This window comes from Amphiprion ocellaris, chromosome 1 (genome assembly GCF_022539595.1).
Source record: "Amphiprion ocellaris isolate individual 3 ecotype Okinawa chromosome 1, ASM2253959v1, whole genome shotgun sequence".
Lineage (NCBI taxonomy): Eukaryota > Metazoa > Chordata > Actinopteri > Pomacentridae > Amphiprion > Amphiprion ocellaris.
Genome location: NC_072766.1, coordinates 13,011,529 through 13,037,339, shown reverse-complemented (window position 1 = coordinate 13,037,339; position 25,811 = coordinate 13,011,529). Strand labels below are relative to the sequence as shown.

Here is a 25,811-nt window from a genome sequence, read left to right as displayed (position 1 = left end):
ACACTCGATAGTACTATGGTGTATTTGCTATTGATAACTTACAAATTAAAGGAGAAACCATCACAAAGTGTCTTGGTAAGGTGTCAGGCTGCAATGTGAAGCCAGAGCAGCTTCAGTGTGTCTTTGCATTGGTTCTTCAGGTCTCTAGAACTCTAATGGAGCGATTGAACACTGTCCTTCCAAAAGATGTCTCCTCACTTGGAGCTTTGATGATGGGGGGTGGCGAGTGTTGTTGAACAGATCAGTCCAAAATCTCCCAAAGGTGTTCAGTTGTGCTGAGATCAGTTGACAGCAAAAGCCATAGCGTGATTGTCATCATTTTTATGCTCATTAAACCACTCGGTGACCCCTTGTCATCCTGGTGGAGTCCACTCCGATCAGGATAAAAATACTTCATGATAGGATGAAGGAGATCAGTTGGAGCAGTTTTATTGATTTTCAGCAACCCTTCCCTCTAATGGAACAAATGGACCCAAACCTAACCAGCAAAATGACCCCCACAGCATTACAGAGCCACACGAAAAAACAGAGTTTTCTCTGTTCATTTGTCACCTATTTGTACTTTAAGTACACTGGTAGAGTTAGGGTCAGTAAACACAAGGTAACTATTTGCAGCCAGCATGTTTGGGTAGATTTATCATATCATAATTAGAAACATTGCTAAGAGAACATTAAAACATTTAAGCTAAAATGATGTGTAAATCGCCCATATAATACACTGAAATTGCTATTTTTTGGTAAGGCTAGACACATGAGGAATGTTTCTTTTTGACCTTTTCTTTTTAACATGAGTGCTCAAGATGCCAGCCTGACTAGCAAAGCATAACCAAAACAAGGCAATATAAAATCAAATGGTGCTTATGAAATTTAAAATCATTTCATGTTTGATTCCAACCTTTGTAACAACAAGCTATCTAGCAAAAGATGTTGTGTTTTGACTGAGAATACATCCATTTTTTGACTCCAGGTCCCAGGGTTTGGAGTATAGTACAGCATAAGCAGGGCAAGAGGCTTAAATTTGCATCTACTGGCAATTTAAAAATGCCATTTTCACTCGAAGTTCATTATGTTTCAGTGTGTCTGCAGAGATGATCGTGTCCTCGAGATTTTAAGAGGTCCGTCACGCTGTCCAGAGTTTCTTGTCATTTTCTTCTTTTCCCTGATTTTGAAAAGCACAGCTAACAACAGCACTGCACTGTAGAACAGACTGTGGTATTATTTTCTCAGGTGAAAATTCCCATGGAGATTAGATGTTTTTATTAATGACTAGTTTCATTCCATTACTTTGTTAGATGAAAATCAAAAAATTTATTTAAAAAACAAGAGTTGTTTTCTGAAATTTCCCAGTTTATTCTCTGCTCACAATGTCTGTCCAAGGCTGTTGGAAGAAATTCAGAGTGCTTCATTTTTCAGTCTGTTACAAAGGGAATTCAGTCTTGTCCCTGAGCTTGTTTGAGCGGGTACGCTGAGTGTGTGATCAGTCGACTGTGAACAGTCCCGAGCCCTGCCGTGCTGACCTTGGCTCCCAGCCAGCCGCTGCATCCTGGGCAGCTGTGGCTGTAGGCTGGCGGTCTGACAGGCAGGGCTGTGCCCACCGCCACCGCACGACAACCCCCACTTCCCCAGTGCCCTGCCCCAACTTGATACTGGACCCCACACGCATCCATCATGACCATATCATCACTTCCCAAGCTGCCACATGCAGCCACACGTTCACCTGGGATGCAGCTCAGTGTGCGGAAGAGATGACTTTTTAAATGCCGTGGCGAGTGATTGGGGAACAAGGCGTGAGCTCTGGCCTGCATGCTGCCACAGTGATCTGACAGTTATTTAGCCACCAGTGCTAACATCGCCCCGTGGCAGCGATGACAGCGTGTGTTAGTGTCTTGGATGGATGTAGGCCACCAGTGTTTGGGAATGATGAGGGATCTGTGATTGATGATCTAATGGTCCCAGAGGAGCAAACACAGTGTGGTTGCATTAACACATACACACAAACTAACACACACACAGACACACTCAGACTTACACGAGGCCTGGACTGACCATTATCCCTCTCCTTGTTCTTCCTGCCCTGCTAACTGACCCTGCTAGTCTTTTCCTGCTTCCCTTTGGCAGACATAAAAATCAAAGCATGACTATTTATTGAATGATGAAGGTGTTCATTATTACCAAACATTTTGGGGAATTAGCTGACTTTAAGCGAGGTAAGTCATTCAGCCAAGGTTAACTGCAGCTTGTCTGTCCATTAGATACACCTTCTTTTTTTTTACTGTTTATGGGGAAACTGGCTGTAAAACTCCGTAATTAACACAGTATGTGATGTTTAATGTAAAATAAATATTCTGCATTTTTACGAGAATTGAAGATGAGATTATTTCTTGGCTCAGAGCTGTTTCCAGGCAACCAGCGAAGACTCCTGAGAACTACAATTTGTGTTTTTTTTTACATTTAGATTTTTGCACAGATCAAGCAAAGGAGATGCAAAGCACACATACTGGTAGAAGATTATTTTTGTTTGGACAGACCCAAGCTTGATGTTTCCGCCCTGCTTCCAGTTTTAAGCTAACCGCCTGCTAGCTTCATATTTACTTAACAAATATGAGAAGCACCATCAGTCTTCTCTTTTAACTCACATAAAGCAAGTAATCATATTTCCCAAAATGAATTGTTCTCTGGCCCAATCCCAGTCCCCCCTCTGGCCTTACCACTTGGCCCTATTCCTCCATTGCGCTCGCTGCTGCGTTGGGTTTGGTGTCCTGTTTCTTTCAGGGATTGAGAAGTTCTGGTTATGTAGCCCTGGAGAGCTATTTGGACGGCTAGATGACCACTACCCCTCGATCCTCCTAAAGGAACTGGACACCCTTCCCTACACGGCTGCACACAAAGCAGAGGGGTCAGGCCAAGTGGTAGCACCAAGGGGGCAATAGAGATCGGGCCTTTGAAGCATTTTCCTTGTTTTGCAGTAGAAGAAAGGAAATGTTTCTTGCTTGCTTACGTTAGCTGTGTACTGTATGTGTAACTGTGTGTATTAGTTTGCTAGAGCTTCTCACGGGGCTGTTGTTGTTACTGAGTCTGTTCATGGTGTGATTAACAGTGTGTGGCCTGGCAGGAGCACAATAGGGAATCTGAGGATTCCCTCGACACAGCACAACACTCCACTGCCTTTGAAATTACTCCATCACCATCCACTCGCAGAAAAAGATGGATAATAAGATTTACTGTTTTTTTTTCCTATATGTCGAATGCAAAGAGTATGAGTTAGTGAAAATAACTCCATAGAAATACAAGCCCACTGCTGCTTGGTCCCTCTGGTGGGAGTTAATGTAGTTTGGGAAGATGTATTTGACTGGAGCACAGGAGGATTTTCACAGGGCTTGGGATTAGCACTGTAACGGAGCATCTTTTATTACATGGGACCCCGAGTTTTCAAAAACCATACTGTGACCGATATTTAGACCTAAGCCCCTGAAGCTGATAACTGTCATGAAAAGGCACTGTTAAGCTGCAGGAGAAAAAGGCAATTTTTTTAAGCTGCAGGTACCTGGAAATGACGGAGGATTGCATCTTTCTGTTTCTTCGCCTTCTATTAAACAACGCTTTCTTATGATCTGCGCGCATGAAGTGCCACACAACCCTGTTACCATGCAGACAAAATGTTACAATGTAAAAGAAAACTTTAAAAACCAGCAAAAATAAATATGGTTTAGAAGTTGTTATCTTATAAATGCATATATTGTAACAAAAATGAAGTTGCTGTAGGTGGAGTGGACTTCCTTGAGGGAGGAAACGGTGCAAACTTGAATATATTTATTACATTTGCCTGTATGTTGCTGATAATAAGTTGGTAATATGAAGTTCATATGCGGAGGAATTCAGTGGCCTATGTTAATTTTATAGCACAATGGTATTTTGCCCTTTTTTAAAGAGCGCAAGACTGTTTTCCATCAGTTGACATTCTACATTAAAGCACTACAGAAGTTTGTAAAAACGAGCCACAAAACAATGTTACTGAGTTAATGTGGTCTTTACGTACGAAAGAAATGAAAATAATGACTTCAAAGCAGATAGAATCAACTGGTAAAAACTTAAAATCTAGCATAAGAATAAAATTAAAAGGACAAAATGTAAAATGAAATTATTTCAAATATAACAGGAACACTAGCATTTATTATTATCATAACCACTACAACTGTCATCATTTTAATTGTACATAAACAGGCAAGTCTTTATCAGGTGTTTAAAGGTCTCAATAGATATATCTGTCCTCACACTCACAAAAAATCTACAGACTGGTAGTTTTCATATCTACAAGACCTTACTGACACATGACAAAAACTGTGTAAATTTCTGTTTCACAAGTTCCCACAAGCATTTTCACTGAATTATTGTGTCTTTATGGCAATATTGGGGTTGCACATGTGAAAGTATCATTAAGGTGAATCACGGTTACAATGTCATTAACAGATGTTTTCTTTCTCTTTAATTTCTTAAACTATTACGCACAGACCATTCAGTTTATTTGTGTAAACGACCACTTGTGCTCTCCTTTTACTAATTAGTGTCACGTTATAGCACGCAGCCATTGCAGTTGCCCACTAATGTGCCTAATATTCTGATCTCTTCCCTCAGGGTTTCGCAGACAGCCCTCATTACAGCGATCATTTGAGTGACAGTCGATTAGTGTCCCATGAAGGATTGTCTCCAACACCTTTTATGAACTCAAACATAATGGGTAAGTGAGCGACTCCCTTCACCTCACCCCTCGCATGCCCTTTGGTGGTGGGAAGACATTGTGTAAAAAAAATTGCCTGACTGTGGTTTAGGCACCTCATACATCTGGAGGTAGCAACACTGAGAGGCTTGCCAGGCTACCCGACTATTTTCTCCCATCTCCCCTTGCCTTTATTTCCTCTCTTAATCCCCCTCCCCTTGCCGTATCTCCTTCTTCTTCCTCCTGTGATGACCCTCCCCCAGGCTAGAAGTCACGCTATCAGTATAGCTTTCCGTCATAAGAAGCTGTCTCCTAGACATCAAAACCGCTTTCAGCAGCTTCTACTGGTGGCACGGCTTGGTGTTTCATGTGCGTAGGGTTAAACAGTTAGGCAGCGGTATTAAAAACCCTCTCACTGAAAACTTTTGAATTTAATGTAGATTATCGAATCAAACTCATTCAATTTTTTGTGCAGTCTTTGTGTTTTTTTCTCATTGACTGAACCAGCACCTGATTTGCTGTTACTAATTAATTATTTTTTTTATTATAGTGTTAATTTAATCTTTGAGAGGTGTACTGTTTGCCTTTTACAACCACGCTTCCTAGCTCAGTGGTTTTGAATCTTTTTGATGTGACATACTCCCCGCAGCTCTGCAGGATGAGTACCCCTTCATCAACACTACCTGTCATGTTCCAAATATCAGCCTCTCTCTAATTTATGTTTATTTTCGTATTTTTTTTTGCCCCAAACACTGATGTGTATATATATATATTTTTACCCATATCAGACTCTGTGTTTTGATACCGATCAAAATCAGAAGGATCTTTTTCAAATACATACTCCATCACAGACTTACAATATGCTTTGGCATTATGACGATTAAAAGCTCTATGTTATCCAGCTCTTTGGCCTGGCATCACTGTGATGTGTAACCACTTGACAGTTTTATGGCTAACTACATCTCAGCTCATTATGTAATGGCCCTGGAGACTGGTTTCCAAGCACAGCGATTAGTTCACAAATGGGTGCTGCTGAATTGAAACAAAATGTTATCTTTCTTGTAATTGATCACGTGACTGTTTCCCACACGCTGCCTATGTCTCGTCTCTTCAGCCTCGTCTGTAATTATGCTCACCAGCGGCAGAATATGGATGTGATCTGTTGTGGTGATATGTCAGATTTAGACAGTAATATTGTAAACTTGGAATTGCCTGTGCTTATCTCAGGTTGGGAATTCAGGATGACTGTGGTCATATTAAATTGTTATTCCACAGCAATATCAGGATACGTACATGGATTTATGGAGTTTTCAGCACCCTCATTAAGTCATGTCTGAAAGGTTATTCCTCATCAGTGCACAGGGTAGAACAACCACACAGTTGTCACATATACAGTTGTGTTGTAGGGTGGACTTTTTAACCAACACTTTATCTTGAGGTGAAAGTAGTAAAGTTTCAGTCCTGTTTTCTGAACAGTATCTAAACTGCTGAATGGGTTGTTTCAAGTCAGGAAGCATCTCAACATCTGTGGTTGTTGTTGCAGCAGTCGGTCTATCTATCAGATGTATGAAAGTCTTGGGAGAGATTTTGAGCAAGTGGTTCACCTGAGGACATATTTAGATCGTCAATGCAGTTGGACTATTAACAACCGACAACTACATATGCATATTACTGTATAATGTGACTTCTATAATCGGACTGCTTACTTCACAATCAGTGCCAGACAGGATAAAGCGATTGTTTAGTGATTGAAAGGGGAAAATAAAGAGATAAAACTTAGCAGAAATTGCATTGAAGTGGCAAAAATAATTTGCAAGGCTGAAGCAGAGAGCTTCGTCTTACTGACGTCCTCTACCGCTAGTGCAGCCTGCTGAGCTGGCCGAGCTGCTGCTGTGAGGTTGGCCTTAAGTAAACTGTGTCAGACATGCTGTGTCTCAGAAAATACATTCAAAAACGACCCAATAGTGGCCCACAGTCAGCTCAGTGTGTCAGGGCCCTCAGGACCTCTTCATACTTCCTGCCTCTTATTCAATCTATTGTTCCTGATCAAAAGTGCCAAGTCCATAACCCTAATGACATTTCCATGTTTACGTGGATGTGTTTAGTCTAGTTTATCAGTACAGTAGATCTGGACCAGGCTTTGTAAAAGAAAATGCAACACTGATTGGAGATTTCCTTTGGAAAAAATACTGACTAAAATGATTTCTTATGCACTTGAAAGGAATCTCAGCCCTTAGTTTGTGTAACATTTCTCTTGTGGTGCCTAATAACTGAGCAGTGACATGGCTGTTTGGATAAATAGCTTCACAGTTTCATCTTTATGTAAAATATTTTTGGAGTTTTATCACAATGGAGAATGTCAGTTTGGAAGGAAAATAAATAAGATCACTTGTTATGGTACAGTTTTAAATCAAGTCCACCATATGTTGAGTCTGTTGTTCACGTTATTTTAAAAGTCAAATACTCTGCAGGCGTCTAACATTTGTTCACCAAACTGCAAAATATAAGTGATAAAGCCAGTCAAATAAACAGGAGACAAACAATGATTGTGTTGTAATCTTGTAAATTACAGCTGTGGTTTTGCCTGGATGTCTTGGAGAACGTGGCTCCGTTTGTCATAGATTGGGAGATTTTGGTACATTCACAGTATTTCAAAATGATTGGTACAGAGTTGATTCAGACATTAGAATCAACTTTACTAACAGAACAACAAATATAAACTTGTTCACTGTATATGAACAACAAACCTCTGTGCTGTTCTGTCATGACACATACAGTGACTGCTGACTGCGTGACTACAAAATCATCGGACACGAACTCTCTGTTTATTATAATGTACAGTTATAGACCATTGAACTGTATCTGCAATATGTACAATCACTATTGGTGTAACTCACAGTAACTAAAATTAGCTTTACACTACATGGCAATACAGTCATTTTTATTAGCTGTAAGTTCTATATATTTTATCAAGCCATACGGATATTATATGGCTCAAGAAAATGGGTTGTTCTGTTATTTTTAAGATCCCTCTAGTGATTTTGAAGCAGACACAGAAAAAGACAGCTTCTCTGAAAGGGCATGGTTTTATTCCAGCCTCACAAGAGAAGTGTGTGGGGGTTTGAAGCTGAAGAATGGGGGGTTTTGGTTGAATGCCGGGGAGCCAGCGAGCGCTTAATGATGACACTGTTCTCCACAGGGAGCTGGAGCCCAGATAGGGCCGACTATGGATCAGCTGGTCTGGTCCTCACGTGCATCTTAGCACCACCCTCTTGTTCTACAATCCTCTTACTAACCCACACGTCATCCAGTGCACTCTGCCCGACAGGTGGCAGCCACATTGTTCATGTGCACGGCGGACCACAGACAAACTTTTTCGGCTGTGTGAGTCTCTATGACTCAACTTATTGTCACATGGGCTGGTTAAAGCCGACACTCGGACAGGCTGTGGACGTATCATTCAGAAAGATTTGCAGCACTGTGGGTGATTCCTTTGGCCTGATGAACAGTATTGATTGTCACACATATACTGAATATCTACTAGAGAGATAATCACAGTGGTTGGAAAACTGTGATTGCAGGATAGAAATACAGTTCTGTCAGCAAAAGATATATTTTCTTAGTTTGGCATGCATAAGCACGAGCAATCTCTGGTAGTCTAATGATTCGATTTCAGTGGACGACCTGGGAGTCAAGATTGGTTCCAGAATCGAATTTTGATAAAACTACAGGAGGGTCACTGGATTTTGGCTGTCACTCCAGTTAGTTATGTGTTGATTCTTGCCTCATTGAGCTGTGAAGCTAAATGGTTTTTATGAGGGTCATGCACTGTTGAACAAAAAAGCAGCAAAAGGCCTGAGAGTTTGCAGATGTTTTTCTTTTTTTTAAAATTTAAGTTCCTTTCTCTTTAATGCTTCACTTAAGGTCCTCTGTAGGTCCTGCAGTTGAGGGGTGGCTCTCATTCACTCGTTCTAATTGTTTAGCCACAGGGATTGCCAACAGTTCATAGCCCTGACAAGGAATGGTTACATCTAATTACCTGCTGAGATTTTTTTCTTGTGGTGTCAGCTCGATATGGGGAAGTCGGTGAGGGGAGGCTGATTTCAAGCAATCTGGGCAATTACCACAGGCAATGAGCTACAACTGAAAGAGCTGCACTCTGCTCATTTATTTTACGCTGTATTCTGAGTGTGCACCACTTAATGTTTGCCTTTTTGTCATTATTTACTCAATGGACTGATATTGTTTTTCACTAAGCGTAGAAAGCCCTTTGATTCAGTGACCTATCCTCAGATACTGCTTTAAAATTACTATGCCAATTAGTGAAACCTAGCTGATGAAGGTGTTCACAGCTGTCGTTAGTAACAGAAAAGTAAGAGGACTGGATTATAAGGACATCAAATCAACAATAACACGATTCCTTATCGGTATTCTTTCATATACTCTGTATTTTTTCAGCCTAAGATTGCCTGTTATGTGGTAATAATTATGTTGTCAGATTTGCTCTATTTTGTACATCATACTATTTTTCACTTAACTCACTTTGTGTTTTGGAAAGACAAAGACCATAATTGGAGTGTGAGAAACACACAAACAAACAAAAATGTCACAATGAAGAAAAGCCAACAACTAATTGTCTGGATTTCTGTGTTTATTTTCACGAACATTGCATACTTTCTCTCTCACACGGTCACACAATACACATGCATCCACAGATTTATATATATTAAAACAGATATGTAAATCTTCAAAAAGTTTAGGACCAATAACTCTAGCATGCCCATATTTATTGTGATCATTTATGACTGTTTATAATTTTCTTAATACTTACTAGACCGATCAGTCTGATTTAGATTTTGTAGAAGAGATGCAACAAAATTTTATCCTTGAGATGTTTTTAAATAACATTGGGTCTCATGTGGGCTCTCACAGCATAACTTTGGATTGCTTTTGTGTCACTTCTTTCTAGCCATCAAATCAAATCAAACTTTATTGTCATTTAGCTGTACATACAACGGTAGTGCAGGCAAGATGATAGCGTTTCTCCAGGATCCAATTTAAAGCAATTAAACAAACTTTACAATAGAGAAAAGGGAAAAAAAATAGGAAAATAGAAAATAAGTTAGGAACACCCACACTTATGCAATCACACATCCACCGTCCCGCCCACACACAAATACACATCCCTAAGACGTCGTTTTACTAATTGGCAGTTGAATTGTTGTTAAGTGTCCATAGCAGCAGCCTGTGATGTAAAGTGCACAACAGTTAAAGTGACCTTGTGGAATGATAATAATTTAAATACTGAAACTAAAACTACTAAAATTAGATTAAGGTGCAGAAGTGTGTGCATATCCAGATCAACAGTTCAACGTTCTGACAGCTTGTGGAATGAAGCCATTGATCAGTCTGGTGGTTCTACCTTAAATGCTCCAGAAACGTTTGCCTAATGGCAGCAGTTCAAAGAGTTTATGGAGAGATTGTGAGGAGTCCCTGACAATGTTCAGTGCCCTGCTCCTGCAGTGGCTCTGGAAGAGTTCTTGGATAGAGGGTAGGAGAACGCCGATGACCCTCTCAGCTCCCCTGACTATCCTCTGCAGGGCTTTTCCTTCTGACAGACTGCAGCTGGAGTACCATGTTGAGATGCAGTTTGTCAGGATGCTCTCGACCACACCTCTGTAGAACGTCCTGAGGATGCTGGTGGGGAGAGAGGATTGTTTCAGCTTGCTGAGGAAATGTAGTCTCTCCTAGGACCGTTTGATGATTGCTGAGGTGTTCTTATTCAAGCTCAAGTCCTGCGAAATCTGCGCTCTGAGGAACTTGATGTTCTCCACTCTCTCCACTGTGCAGCCGCTGATGCTGAGGGGAACATGCTCAGGTCGGGACCTCCGGAAGTCAATGATCGGTGTTTAACTTCGTCCCTGTACATTGATTCCCCATTTCCAGTGTCCCACCACTGTGGTGTCATCTGTGAACTTGATGATCTGAATCCCCTCATGTGTGGCTGCACAGTAGTGTGTTAGCAGTGTAAACAACAGTGGACTGAGCACACAGCCTTGAGGAGATCCAGTGTTAAGTGTGTTGGAGTTGGAGATGCTCTTTCCGACCCAGACAGACTGGGGTCTCTCGGTCAGAAAGTCTAGGACCCAGAGACATGTGGCGGTATCCAGGCCAAGTAGGAGGAGTTTCTCCATTAGTCTCTGGGGGATGATGGTATTAAATGCTGAGCTGAAATCAATGTGCAGGATTCTGGCGTAGGTGTCTTTATTGTTCAGGTGGGTGATGAGTAAGTACAAGGTAGTGGATATTGCATCCTCTGTGGAGCGGTTGGGACGGTAAGCGAATTGAAGAGGGTCAAGTGATGTAGGGAGACTGGCTGTGATGTGTGGTTTGACTCGCCGTTCAAAACACTTCATCACAATTGGTGTCAGTGCGACGGGGTGGTAGTTATCCAGACAGGTTACAACTGATTTCTTTGCCACTGAAACTATGGTGGATGTTTTGAAGCATCTGGGGACAATGGCCTGACTGAGGGAGATGCTAAAGATGTCAGTCAGTACATCTGCCACGTCGCCAGGGCAGACTCTGAGCACACATCCCGGGATGTTGTCCGGACCTGCCGGCATGTGCCTGAAGGTGTGATAACACAACTGCTGAGTTGTAGTTTCGTGCTCACGTTTCTCTGGTGTGCTTCATCTATATTACTCATACAGGTTTATCGTTGTATTAAAACTAAGCAGCTTAACACTGTCATCAACACATGCATACAGCCACATGTACCGTGTCAACATACACATGTGACCTTAACGTGACTACTTGACTGCGATTGCTCAGTTGTGTAGCTGTCAAGCAAAGAGGAGACAATCCCTCTGTTACCACCTTCAGAAATTCTCCATAATAGTTTAACAGAACGCTGATAGTAATGATGGACTACTTTCTGTTATTTTTATTCAAGTGTTGCAGCATGTTTCAGCTGATGCAGTCTGTTTCCATAAGTTCATCATTCAGAAGTGCAAAGGAAATGTCTAGACCAATGTTTAACCCATAACAAATAAAACATGTTTTTTATTCCATAAATCTTCATAGCTGGTGATGCTGTTGTACTTAACAGATTTTTTTGTGACAACCACCTATTAAAATGTTTTGTTGTGATTTTATGTGTTTGTTCCTGTGAACAAACAATTAAAATGACACTACTGAAAGTTTTTGGAAGCTAAGAGTCCTGCTTTGAACTCGCTGTAATCCTCACGTTATTTGTAAATCATCTGTTAATTTGTAATTATGAAATTTTTAAGATGATTTGGTGATTCAGCATTTGAGGTGCAACAAAAATGCACCACATGAAGTATCCAATAATAAATTATTTTACATACTAAAGGCTAAAGTTAAGAAATGACAGCTTGTAATTTCTCTTGGCTGCAATTAAATTACATTATGGCCAAGCCTCTTGTCACCCTAATTTAAGTCATCTTAGATGTTTGGGAGGTCTGTATTTATGATGAAATATTTCATAACCATGTTTGCGACCAGAAATATGGCCTATAAGACCAAATAATTCAAGTGACAAGTGTGACCCAAAACCTTTTAGGATTATGTGTTGATCTTTGTATTATATTGTTTTTGCATTTTGAAAGTAGTAGTAGTATCTCCAGTAGCTGGATTGTTTAATGTTCGCCTACTATTTTTTTATAATAAGTTCTTTATTTTTCTCATAACAACATTAAAGCTGGTAAAAACTTAGTCCATAGACTTTTCATGTGACATGGAGCATATGATCTTGCTCAGTGTTTTTAGATATATTCTGATGCTTCTGCAAATAGTATGACTGGCATAGATTGATATTTTGTCATTGTAAGGTAGTCACATACTGTGTATTTATCTGTGCTGTCAAAGTAGTCCATAGCCATAACCTGTGTTTGCAAAGCAGAAATAATAATACAGAGCTTGTGCCAAAGATTTGCACCATGTTAGTGTTGATGGCAATTAAAATTATATCTTCTCTAGTTATCCTCCTAAATGTGTAGACGAAAATCCTGTTTCCTTTTATTTTATGGTACAAAAAAACATTCTGCAGTGACTAGTTTTTGCACCAGAAAGGAATTCTTCTCTTCCAACCCTTTTATTTTTCTTTTTTTTCATGTCTAATTGTTCCTCAAGGCTTTTCATGAAGTGTCAAATCCCACATCACACTGGCATCCCCTGTGTGTTTTTACTGGGGCAGGTGTCATGTGCTAATGCTCGGTCCCCTGGGAGACCCTCCTCAGACCCAGACTGTGATTGTGGCCAGGTGCTGTTCAGGTGTACACTCAGTTTCCAGTGCAGTGTGGGTCACAGGTGCTGCCAGTGCTGCTCCTGCTTCCCACTCTGCTGCTCATACCCGCACACACACGCACGCACACATGCACGCACACACACACACACACACACACAGTATACTGCAAGCTGTCACAATTAAAGCTAAATACAGCATTCACCCACATATTGTTTTGCAGGCAATTCTTATATATGTATACATGCATATGCCTCTCTCTCTCTCTCTCTCTCTCTCTCTCTCTCTCTCTCTCTCTCTCTCTCTCTCTCTCTCTCTCTCTCTCTCTCTCTCTCTCTCTCTCTCTCTCTCTCTCTCTATATATATATATATATATATATATATATATATATATATATATATGAATTTAGTCTAAATGATGGGGCAAAGATCAGAGAGAGGAAAATGAGAAGATGTGTGCGGTACAGTTTAATGCGTGTAGCGGGTCATTATGCAGAGCTGCAGGGTGTGCTTATCTATTACTGCGGTCAGTGGAGCATGAAGAGCTGAAGACAAGCTGAAAGGGTGCAAATCCCTATTCTCCTTCCCCATGCTGCCCACATCTCCCCACACATCCCAGCAGCCCTCCCCACCCTCATGCTTCCCTAACCCTAACCCATCTTGGCCCTCTCTGGCCCCAGCCTTCCTTCCCTAGGCCTCGGCCCCCAGCATGCGGCTGTTGAGCCTGCCCAGCTGCAGAGGATCAGCTGTAGTCGAGTCGGCCTCGAGGGCTGTAGCTCCAAAGCTGTTGTATGGCCGAGATACGATGACATAACCAGACTTTAGGAGGCTGCTGCAAAGTGTCAGACTGCCACAATTAAATTTATAATCAGTGGCCAGGTGTCTTCATGTTGCTAGTTTTAGTCACTGCCAAGACCTGGCTGCTTTGATGGTACTGAGACCTCAAGAATTTATTCAGAATAACTGCATATATGTCTGCAGATGTGTACACAGCAAAAAGAGTCAAATTCTGTCTTCAGAAGAAGTTTTCTGCTGAATAGTGATTTAAAGGAGTTTTGAGAAACCCAAATACTATCACTAAGACCCATTGTGCTTGTTTGCTTGTATATCTCACATCTCTCCTCTATTTCCCTCTCTCTTCCCCCCCCTCCTCTTCTCTCATCTCTCTCTTGCATCACGCTGCCTGCAGCTGATGCCAACAAGAATGTTAGAGATTGTTTATTACAAGTGCAATTCTAAAAGGGAAATGATTCATTCAGAAGAATTACTGTTAGCGAAACAATTTAGGTCTGCTGACTTTGACATTGCCTTGTTTGGAGCATTAAAATATTTGTAACCATGTAGCTTTGAAATACACCCAAAACATGCCACTGACCATTGAGTCTTAAAATACTGTGTCTTGAATCGTCTTTGTAGAGAACCAAACCATTATAATGTGCATGTGGTTTAGTGTTTGACTGGATGGTTGGACAGTTTTTTTCCACATGATCTCTATACATAGCAAACGTTCTGTTTTAAGTTTGAAATATTATACAGTGTCGTCATTGACTTTAGCTGCTAAGGAATGTAAAGATGTGGTTTTTGTGTCGCTAAAGCTAAGCTCCAGTTGTTTTCAGTTGATGCCAGCCTAAATAAATAGTTTTGTGTCCATAGTCTAACCTAGCGCTCTGTGTTGCTGTACACACCTGTGGCACATATTGGTAGCTGATCTTGTAAACTGAACATTTAAAGGCTTTTTTTAATATGAAAAATGTTTGGCCTCAGTGCAAATCAGAAAAAAAGCAGTGCAATGCCAAACATTACCACTGAAAAACCACACCAACTGACAGCATTGAAGATATGCATGAACACTAAAGAAAGCATTTCATTATGCGGTGGTCTGCTCGCATTTATCACAAGAGGATCAACTTCAGGACTGATTTTGGTAAAAAAACCCTGTAGTTGAAAAAGTGGGCACAGATGGAGGACAAATTAATTCTCAGATTCTCCCTCCTTTCTTTTTCTTGAAACAGAGTAATTCTACCTCTACAACTGGAGAATGCATGAAATCGACCCCTGATTCCTGCTAATTAATCACCAATGTGGACAAGTCGAGCTTGAGGTGAACTTTGTGAAGTCTCCCTCCCCTAAAGCAACTAATTTGTCAACACATCAAAGGTTGAGTCCTTGTTGAGATGAGCCACAGAAAAGCTGGCCCACATTCGCTGGTTAATTTTTGTGCCTACCACTCGTCTAACTCCCACCTCCGTGTTTTTTCCACGGTCACAACTGCTTGCCCAGGCGTCCTGTGTCCATGCTGGGCGTGCTGGCAAACAAAACACTCGATAATGTTACACTCCCCTCTTGCTTGACTGTAGTGGATTGTGATTGGATAATAAAATGCAAACATTTGTTTCGCCTTTACTCCCACTTGACAATGCCTGACATTTTCTCCTGCGCTGGCAGAGCCTTGAGAGTGTGAAATGTGGGAAGTGTAGAGAGAAGCATGGCTCTGTGAGACTTTTTCTTTACTGCCAGGATTATGGGGGTGGGAAGGTACATTTTTTGTCGACTTAAAATCAACAGAACTCGTTTAATCGGCTGCTGCAATTTTTTGCCCTCATGCAGTGCCATCTCCAGAGAGTACTCATCAAAAGATCTCTCCCCTTCAGGCTGTTTTGGTCTTTTATTTATTGCAGGCTTGTGTTCTTAAACTGCAGTCCACTTAGGGTTTGCAGGGGTTTTCTGTGTAAGGAAATATGCCCACAGTGCTTGGAGCTGGATCAGCATTCCTAACCCATGTGTGTATCCTTCCTTGTCCTTCACCTCTCTTCGGCTCTCTGTTGTTTCGCTGCTCAACAGTTGTTTGGCATCTAGTACCAAACATCGACACACACTTTGATGTTACACACTGACTTGATTCTAATAGCCGACTGGGAGATATTTCTTCAGCTTGTTAAATGTGCTCTTGTTTCCCCAGACAGCGCTCTCTCACCCTGACAGGGCTGATGGCAGAGAGCTCACATGTGAATGTGGGATGCAGGGGAGCATGTTAGTGTCCCTGCTAAAGCAGCATCCATTACACTCCTGGTGTTCACATGGTGGGAGACGTTATTAGGGAGCTCATCGCCTTTCTCCTCTGAGAGAATGGATGTGTGATTATGAAGTCATCAGCTATGAACCAGTGAGGCTACCGAGAAGCACCCCTCCTCATGGGTCCTCAGGGTGCCATTGATTGGTGACCATGTGTTTGTGCCTGATAGACTGTGAAATGGTGTGTTGCTGCACGGCTGTGTCACACCTGCGTCCCACCAAGGTGATTGATTGGTTTGGTCATGTGGAATGTTCCCATCTGGTCCGCAGTAATGCATTTTTTTCCTCATTTGTGAATAACAAGCACTGGCAGGAGAATAGTTGGGCTCGGAAAAAGGCAAAGGCCAAGCGAAAACATTTTCCCCTGTCCACCTCCCCTTTTTCCTTTCTACTGAGTTAGAAAAATTCAAATAGACCTAGCCATGGCACCTGATTATCCTGGGAGGGGATAAATACAATCAGGAAACCCACATCTCCTTTTTCCTCACTGAGATGGATTTTAGGAGAAAATAAACTGTTTAGCTAGTGCGAAGGGCAGCAGATCCGGATTTTGAAAGTCACACTTCATTGCTGAAGAATGTGCAGCGTAATGAGAAATATCTTTGATCTTGGTGATTCAGCCACCTTTTCTTGATTAGTAACCTCATCTGGGTTTCTAACCTGATCTACAAGCAGTTGAGGTTTTCTTCCCCCTGAGCCTAATGTGTTATTTTGTTTCTCATTCCTGTATTCTTCCCAGTTTGGTTTCTCTTAATCTTGGTCCCTTGCCTTTAATTGATCTATTCATTCCACCTAATGGCTAATTACACATCAGGCTGCATGAGCAGATGCATTTATCATCATAGTACGTAATAATCAGTGACATTTCAACAACGAAAAAAATAAATATGCAAATAAGAACTCATTAACATTTGCTCTTGCTGTTTTGAATAATGTCACTGCTGACAAGGCTGTACGCACAAATTGATGTTGAGCTCAAGGCGAAGGAGGCATGTTTCCTTAGTGTTTTGTGGTTCTATCATGTTCCTCTGTCCTACTGCTGTTCCTAATGTTCAGCTGTAGACATTCTCCTGCCAGCCAGAGAGGAAGCTGATTTGGTACACTACCTCCCTTCCCTGTTTCCTCATCCGTGCTGACCTAACCTCTAACCCAGCCAGCTTTTATTTACTGTCAGAAAAAATCTGGTGGAAGCATCAAACGGCTTTGACAGGATGGATGTACACAAACTCTTAAGAGAAGGAAACAAAGGGAGGCATGTTAAAAGGTTTGGTGAAAGAGGGAGTGAGTGTAGATCTGATGTGTCCTTGTGCCGTGACTAGTTGCCAGAGGAATGTATTAGTAACCATGGAGCCTGTCTAATTTTACTTCCAAAGAACCCAGACAGACCAAAACTCGAGCTTTATGTAGGGGAGAGTATCCAATTGGAGTCTGGTCCCTGTGTTGCACTAATTTTCACCGAGTTCAATAGTAAAAAAATAGCACCGAGCTGTATAACAATATTTAGGTTGTGAGTTTGAATGCTGTTAAGTTCATAAAAGTGTTTATTTTTGCCACGACTAAAAGGATCTATTGAGTTTATAGAAATAATGCTTTGAGGTAATGTGCCGTAGAAGTCATCACATGGGAACATAAACACGGACACCAACAGCAAACACATGTGCTCGGAGAAAAAAAAACACAAACCAAGTGAGTTGGCGTGTGATCAGTTCATTTGGTTTCTAGATTAACAACATTTCCTCATCCTGTATTATGTGTTTGTTTTCATGGTCTTGGCTTTCCTTGGAGCAAGGAAAATGGACTCGTTTTCTGGATGGAAAAAAGAGGCCCTTGGAATGCATCTGCGAGGCAGTGAAGCACACTCACTAATTGCCTGTTTTTGTGGCAAGGGTTTTGAATTGATCCCTGGAGATGCTTAGGTCACTACCTCTCATATCATCAAAATAAGGAGCTCGACACAGTGCCACACTATGCTGCGCTGCAGCCCTGTGATCAATAAGGAACCACACTGTTAAATGAGTGGCCGGCTTGCCTTTTCTTTCAGCAGGATTTGAGCACCAGTGTTGTTTAATTCACTGCTCCACTAACATGCCTGAACTCAAAACTCTAAACCTGTATAACATCAGGTAGATTATGTTATCATTCAAAATCTAAATTTGTATGGAGCAACTTTCTACAAATAGGTGCTTTGTTTTAAATTCTTGAATTATAAAAAAAATGCTTATTTTTTTATTAGCATAAACAACAGATAATGAAGTTTGAATTCTGAAACAGCACGTATTGCTTTTTAAATAAAGACCTCTCGATTAAATTATTTTGCAGTAGTCCAGCTATTATCATTTGTAGAAGTACAACTAATTTCACTTTGCTCATCCTAACAAAAATACATCTCAGAAGTAATCTCAGCATGATTAAGTTTCCATTAAGACCAAACTGCGTTGGTTACATAGTGCTGTTGAGAAGATGACCACTAAGCAAAATGTTGTTCTCAGGGTAATCAATCATGTGGTCTGACACCATCCGTACTTTATACTGTGGTTACTGCAGGATAGCAGCCAGCAGTAGAGGCAGGTATCCAGAACTGTAGTGAGCATAGTGGAAGTTGAGCACAGCAGGTTTCATCATTAGTAAATATGAAAATTAAAGTCCCAGAGATGCTCATCACAACCAAACAGAGCAACTAGACAAAGAGACTAAACACTGAAAAGATAGCTGACAGAAATATGCGCTTCCTTGACTGCCTGACATTAATGTATTTCTGTTACACTAAATGCTAAATTTTAGTCTGTCCACTCCTGATAAAAGGCACATGGCAGCAGCTTGGCCTGTGAAAAAACAGCAAAGGACTTAAAGCATGAGGCAAACAATTACTGGATCTGGCCAAACAATAGTTGAACTCCAAATGTAATACAAAGTGCTATATTTAGCTGAAACTGGGCACAGATGACACCATCCCTGCTGCAAAGCACAATAGTAGTACAATAGGGCTGCGAGGAGCCAAATAAATGTGCCAGATGCAAGCAAATTATTAAGGTTATTCTGCTTCACCGTGCCAAAGACTTCACAGTGGCGCGATGATTTATGTCCCAACAAAGACTTGACCTCAGGCACCTGAATCGATGCTGCATTGGCTTCACAACAAGTATGTCAAAGTCTTTGAATCTGTAGTGGTGCTTTAACATCTGTGCAATGACCACACCGATGTGCCAGTGATATATTACAGTGAAGTGTTTGACTGTGTGATGGTGACACAGTTGTAGGCAAGAAAACGTAAACCTGCAATTGCTGTCAGAGTTGCCTTACAGGTTCTTGACTGAGGGGATTGAATATTTTTAACTCAGTATTTATTCACTCTCGTTAATTTAAATGCAGGGTGAATGTAGTCGGTGTATTCTTTTTGCAGTTGTTTACATGCTGGAAAGATTTTAGGTGTTATATAATCTGATGAAGAGCAGTGTTAGCCCAGGTGATAAAAATGAAAAGACTTCTTGCAGCAAATTGGTTATTTTTGCCACAAAATTGTTTCCCTTTGGAATATTTGCAACTTTTTTCCGTACTAATTCTCTGCGTGTTTTTCTGCCAGGATGTGCTCTGTTGAGTGTAATTTCTCTTCTGCAGTGAAATGCTCCATAATTACAGTTACACCTTCACATGTGACCTCTGAGTGATAATGCTAATGAGCAGATTCACAGAATATTTTAATCAGAATTGATGGAATTTTCTCCTCATGAGATTTATTTTTCATTGCATTGGGGATATACTGAGTGATGCAGTCTGCATACTTAATTTATATTATTGATGGTGATTGCGGTAATTAAGCCACTTTACCCATGTTGCTTTTTGCATTTTCCATCTCTTGCTGATGTTTTAAGGCAGATAATGATTTTTGCTTCCTATCAATCACTGCTCTTTCGACTCATTAATAGGCCTGAGAAAACACATGCTTAGTCCTGCGTAGAGCTGCTGAGAACAAATGGATGTACTCAAGAAATAATAATAACAATATTAGTTTTGCTCTTGTTGTGAGGCTGTGATCACACGGGCCTGCTTGGAGGAGGGAAAAGAAAACATGCCTAATATCAAGTCGGTAACAGATAAATTCTGCTTTTATTTGTTTCTTCTTTCCCAACAGCAGGATGATCTTTGATTTATAAGCAGGTGCTTGAGACTTCAATCAGCGAACGTACAATTAAACAATTGGTTTTGAGTTTTGTTTATTTACAGGGAAATGCACTTTATTACAGTGACCTGTTTTCCTCACAATGAGTTACAGTATTTGTGCGTCAGACAGGAGATTGTGTCACTGCATGATATTTTATTCAGCTAATTTAGGCTCCCGGCTTTGGAACTGGCCAACCCAGCAATATGTTTCACTTGATATATCACTTTGTTCTATTTTGCTTCAGCATTATAAATATGAATTCTCCTTAAATTTGTGTGCAGATTTCTGTAAATTTATTGGCTCGAGTTGTCGCTTCATTGTCAGAGGTTAAGATCCTGCAAAATAATTTAAACTGTGTTTCTCTTGCACACATGACGTTAAGGGATTGACTTCAAATGGAAGCAACTTTTGTCAGACTACATGATATCTGTTTTATTTTGTTAAGGGCAGTGATGAGATACATAATTAGATAATGTGGTTACACAGTCTGGGGACAGTCTGTTCTTTGTGGCTGATTCATAAAACGTAGATTCGGGGATATATTGGGAGCAGCTATGTGTAGTGGTCACAGTAGGCATGACGTGAAACGCTTCAGTCTCTCAAAATGTGTGTCTCTGCTTTCAGTGACATTTGATTATCTTTGTGACTCCACCCTCCAACTGCATGCTAGAGTCATATGCATTACTTTTTTATTAATGTGTTTTTTCCCCTCCTCTTCTTATCTACAAAAAACAAGATAACACAATAAATTAAACTGGATTTACCCAACTACATTTCAAAGTAACTATTCACATGCACAACGTGATGTGATTAATTCCCCTTTAGGAGGATTTTTTTAAAAGCTCAATCTTAACAAAATCAAGACATTTTCACTGTATTTGTTCAGATTCCCACACAGTTAGCAGTTTCAGTTTGTAATGTATCCTTATGTGTCTAGACAAATATCACTGGGTTGCTTTAGTACTCATGAAACTGTGACGATTCTGAAATTACACAAGCACCCTTTTTCTGATGATTTCTAAGCAGATTTATGATCCTTTATTTGCAGTCGACGTGATGGTGGAGGTTATAACATCCCCACAGAGTGTAAGTCACACTTATGTCTGCGTGTTCACAATAGTCTGAGTTATGACTCAAAGAACAAGTACTATTTTTGATGAGGCTAAAGGATGCTTTTTATGTATTTTAACGGCCACTGCTGCAGCTCCAACTGCTGACTGTGCTGGGGAGAAGGCCAAATCAGCAGTCTAAACTACAACAACCAGCTTCATGTTGTTTTTAGAGCACCTGCATGCACCTGTTCCTTTCACCTAAAGCACCCCCTTCAAACTCACTTTACATAATTCTGCCTTTGAGAAACATAGCACTTACCTGCTAATTGTGGTAATACAATCTATGATGTATTCTTTCATATTGAATGGACTATAGTACCTTTAGCTGCTGCTTTTAATTATGGTTTTGAAAAGTCCTGATCCAGTTCTGTCTGAAATCAGTCTTCTGTTGAATATCAGCATTGTGCAACTTCTTGGCTTTTAGCAAATCCAATTCCAAGTTAAAAACATGAGTCACTCAGTACTTTAAAGAAAAAAAATGTTTTATTGCATCTCAACTCGATTGTGCGCTCAGCGAATTTCTGCAGAAATAGAGGACATGCACCAGTTTACAAAAGCAGGAAGTTTAAACATACATATACATCCTTTAGTAAGGTGTAAAAACATTGAGCAACGACTTTGTTTTTTTTATTGTTAGTTGCATAAAAGAAATGCATTAATGCTTAATGACTGTTGCTCACTAGATATGAAGTATTAATAATTTGGAAGTGTTTGCAGCTACAATTTCCTACAGTAACTGTAGTTGTCACATACTGTAATAATTATATAATTTTAATCTTGAAAATTATATTTTCTAAATGCATTGTCACAAAAATGGCAGTGCCCGTCATGTGTGGTTCTTTGCTCAGTTTGTACTGTATATTCCTATGTATTCTCTGTTTTTAGTTTAGGCTACAGTGTTTCATTCATTCATTTATTGGAAAGTAACAGTGCACGTTAAGTAACAGAAAAAAATACTGTAAATGAAGCAGAGTCAGTCCTATAGGCTCATTTTCATCTGTTGTCTCTGGCCAGTTCTTAAAAAAAGCTACCTAAAATTGTAATGAAATGACTTCATGCTATCAGGACATACAGATAATACAAAGAGACTAATACCTAAGTCAGCACAATGCACACCCACCGATCAAGCAGTGCAGCACAACCACCATTACATAACAACATGACATGCACAACAAAATAAAAAACACAGACTCGTTAGAGAGATCAATGAAGAACATCGAGAACAGAGAGCGGGATGGCAGGAGAAAAGGTCAGCAGTTGATTGAGCACTGGACCCAGAGTGTGTTAGCAGCGGCTGCTTCTCGGTGTCACAGTGTAGACTGTGACTGTGTTTTCACAAACACATCTGTCGGCTGGTGGGGTCTGAAATTACAACAGTGACCATCAATTATTCACATCAGACACAGTGTGTGTGACAAAACACATGCTGCCAATGAATATTTAACTCCTGCACTTGACCAGACCTCTTTTCCCTCAGAGGACATTTCAGGAATGAAAATGAATTTCACTAAAGCACCTTTACATATTAGAGAGAGAAAAAAAAGAAATTAAAATTCTCTGTCGGAGGAAATGTTTCATCATCCTGCCATGATAGTGAACGTTGGTGGTAACCGACAACTTAATCCTATTTCCTTTTGCAAGAGCGATGGCTCAGAACAGTATCACATTATTGTTACAGGAGAAGCAGCTTCGCCACTTAAACCATCTTTCCTGATTTCTGCAGCTTCCTTCGTCTCTGGAGACAGTCTGCACAGATGCAGAACAACTGTCTCCTGCAGGACTGCTCAGATAAGCACAAGTGAATTCTTTTAGATGCGCCTCTGTTCACCTGCGCTTGTGAAAGCAATGTTCAGATCAGTCATTGTGTAACAAAAGATCCAGGCTATGCAGGTTTTAAATTCACAAAAAAATATTTGCCTTGTCCCCAGAGTAAACAGAATTTAGTTCCAACACTTGTGTCTGTGCCTATAATATTTGGAAGTGTGACAAAAATAATGTACGATGCTGTTAAAGTTATTCATCATTCTCCCCGAGGAGCTCTCATTTGTTTGTTTGTTTTTCCAGGGGAGTAAAACTGCTGAGTTTGGACATTGTGATGTGTATGATTCATGTGTGTTGTGTGCTTTAAGCTTTATTTTTCCCCTGATGGCTGCTTGGAAACCTTCTTTTGAGGTGTGCACACTGGATGTGACACTGATAGAAGGACTCTGACTATTGTCACTCTATCAGTAATTAATTAACTGAAAACATACTTTGAATAGTGTAAACCTTCAACTCTTGACACTGTTTCACAGAAGTGCAGGCTTTGCTTTTTGTCTCTTGATCATTTATTAGTACATTTAGTTCATAGTGCACAGTAACAGGACCTGAGGGAGTCCTATTTTTATGAAATGCAATGAAGGAAATGGGACTTAACTTTGTATGACTGATCATGCAGGCTGAGCAGTTTACAGGAAAATGGTGGAATTGATCACATAAATGTAAATCAGTCAGTCCATCAATTAACCCCCTAACTGATCTCATCCTTCCCTCTTTCTGTCCTTCTTTGTTTCCAGTCAACATCAGATAATACCACAGTAGGAGGTCGATAAAAGTGGAAGAAAACAAACCAAACCGCAAACCACAAATGGTATTCTGTTGCTGTATTAAAACCATTCATGGCCTCGATCTTCAATAGAAACTCACCCCATTCACTTGTATGTGTTAAAGTCCTCCTAACAAAGATTTGTGCATTTCCATGTATTCATACATGTTATGTTAAAATACTGAAATATATAAAATTATGCATCATTTACATTTAAGTTGCCTCAAAGTCGAAACATGAATATTAATCACATAATTTCTTCAGATTATAGACAATACTCAGCACCCTCTAGCACTCTGCTTTCGAAGCTTTTGCTTTTTCTTAATGCGCCACGCTGAAGACATGATATCTACAGCTGCAGACAAGATGGTAAAATAGTAGATTTTTGACAGTAGAGATACTGGTTTAAATCGCCACACTGACAAGAACAACATGAGGAAATCCCGACTATTTAAGTGTCAGTGACTGGTTGACATTACAGGGATTACACCGCACAACATCAGAGCTTTAACTGCCCCAGTGTAATCGTTTGGTGACCAGCAGCAAAAGAGTGTCTTTTCTAGAAAAGCCCCCAAAGATGAGTGTGTAAAAAAATGTAAAGGGTTTTGTAATGACTTTTACTGTGGGTTGGTTCTGATAAAGAAACAGATTTGGCACAATTACAAACAAATCATTGACAGTAAAGTCGAGCAGCAAGTGAAATGTTCAGTTTACACCCAACACTTCGCTGCAGACCAAAACATCCAGGATGCTGTAGCCTGTTATTATGTATTAAACCAGGTGTGTGCCCAGGTTTCATAAAGCGTAATAGTAATCATTATGGGCTTTTCTGTGTTTTTACAGGTAAATCAGAGCGGGCTTCGTTTCTTGGCTATGGGAGGGACCCTGGAGCATCTGGCTGCCAGGTGAGTTTGAAAACAATCCAAACATTATTTTCTTAATTGTCGTAGGTATTCTCATCTAAGCAAAACTTATGTGGTAAAACCTCTGCATAGTACATCGAGTAGTAAATACTCAACAGACCCAACATCTGAGGCTGATACAGATAAAGACAGAGGTGTTACATGGTTTGGATTGGTTTTGATTGTTAGTTTTAGCTACAAGTATGTACGAGGTAATCCCACTTCTCTACATTAAACTTTTAATCTAGATAGATTAGAAATACAGGATGAATTTAGTCAGACCTTCTCCAAGTTTACCTGTCTTTTACTGATTTCAAAAGGGAGTCCATGACTTTAATTACGGTTTGATTCTTCTGTTCCTGTCGAAGTACGTGCTCTCATAAAAGTACCACAATCCCAGTTTTGGGAAATTAGTCCTCTATCTTCAGTCTACTTCACTGTGAGTTTTCTCTTTCACTTCCTGTTAATTTTACTTTTAGTTCCAAAATCTTAAATAATACCATTTTAGATATTTTTGAAGTGAAGCTGGGAGATATGTGTAAACCTTCATTTGCAGGATTTGGAAATGAATGAATATTCTCTTGTTGAAAAAGAACAAGACAAAAAAACCATTTTGTTTTGTCAGTTGGTCTAGCCAGATATTTTAGTAAGATAATTGATCTCATGATGTTCTTGCCACATGACTTGTAGCCATGATGCTAATGTCCATCATGACATGGCGCTTGTAGATTCAGACTTTCTTACATGCTCACTTCTGCCCGTCAGTGCTACAGTGTGCCTCACGAGCTGCAAATAATTTTGTTAACATGTAAAATCCAAATTTCCGATTCGTTGTGTCACAAAGTGTGACACTAAATTCATATAATGTGGATATTTGTACAATATTGTCAGGTATTTAAGCTGAAAAAGTTCACATTTCTACCTGCTCCTGCATTTTTGTGAGGTATTAAAGCTGTTGCTATCTAGTGAGTGAAATAAACTGATTCAGAATAGCTCACA

General features: G+C 40.2%; 1 protein-coding gene across 7 annotated transcripts in view; it reads left to right on the top strand.

Moving 5' to 3' along the window:
- The window catches only part of tcf12 (transcription factor 12), an 83,723-nt gene that overhangs the window by 18,725 nt on the left and 39,187 nt on the right, over nucleotides 1-25,811 (top strand). For all 7 annotated transcript variants that reach the window (XM_055017348.1, XM_055017402.1, XM_055017382.1 and 4 more), the window contains exons 5-6: nucleotides 4,633-4,735; nucleotides 24,754-24,815. In XM_055017348.1, the coding sequence (XP_054873323.1) occupies nucleotides 4,633-4,735; nucleotides 24,754-24,815 (165 nt within the window). The remainder of the gene's footprint in view (nucleotides 1-4,632; nucleotides 4,736-24,753; nucleotides 24,816-25,811) is intronic.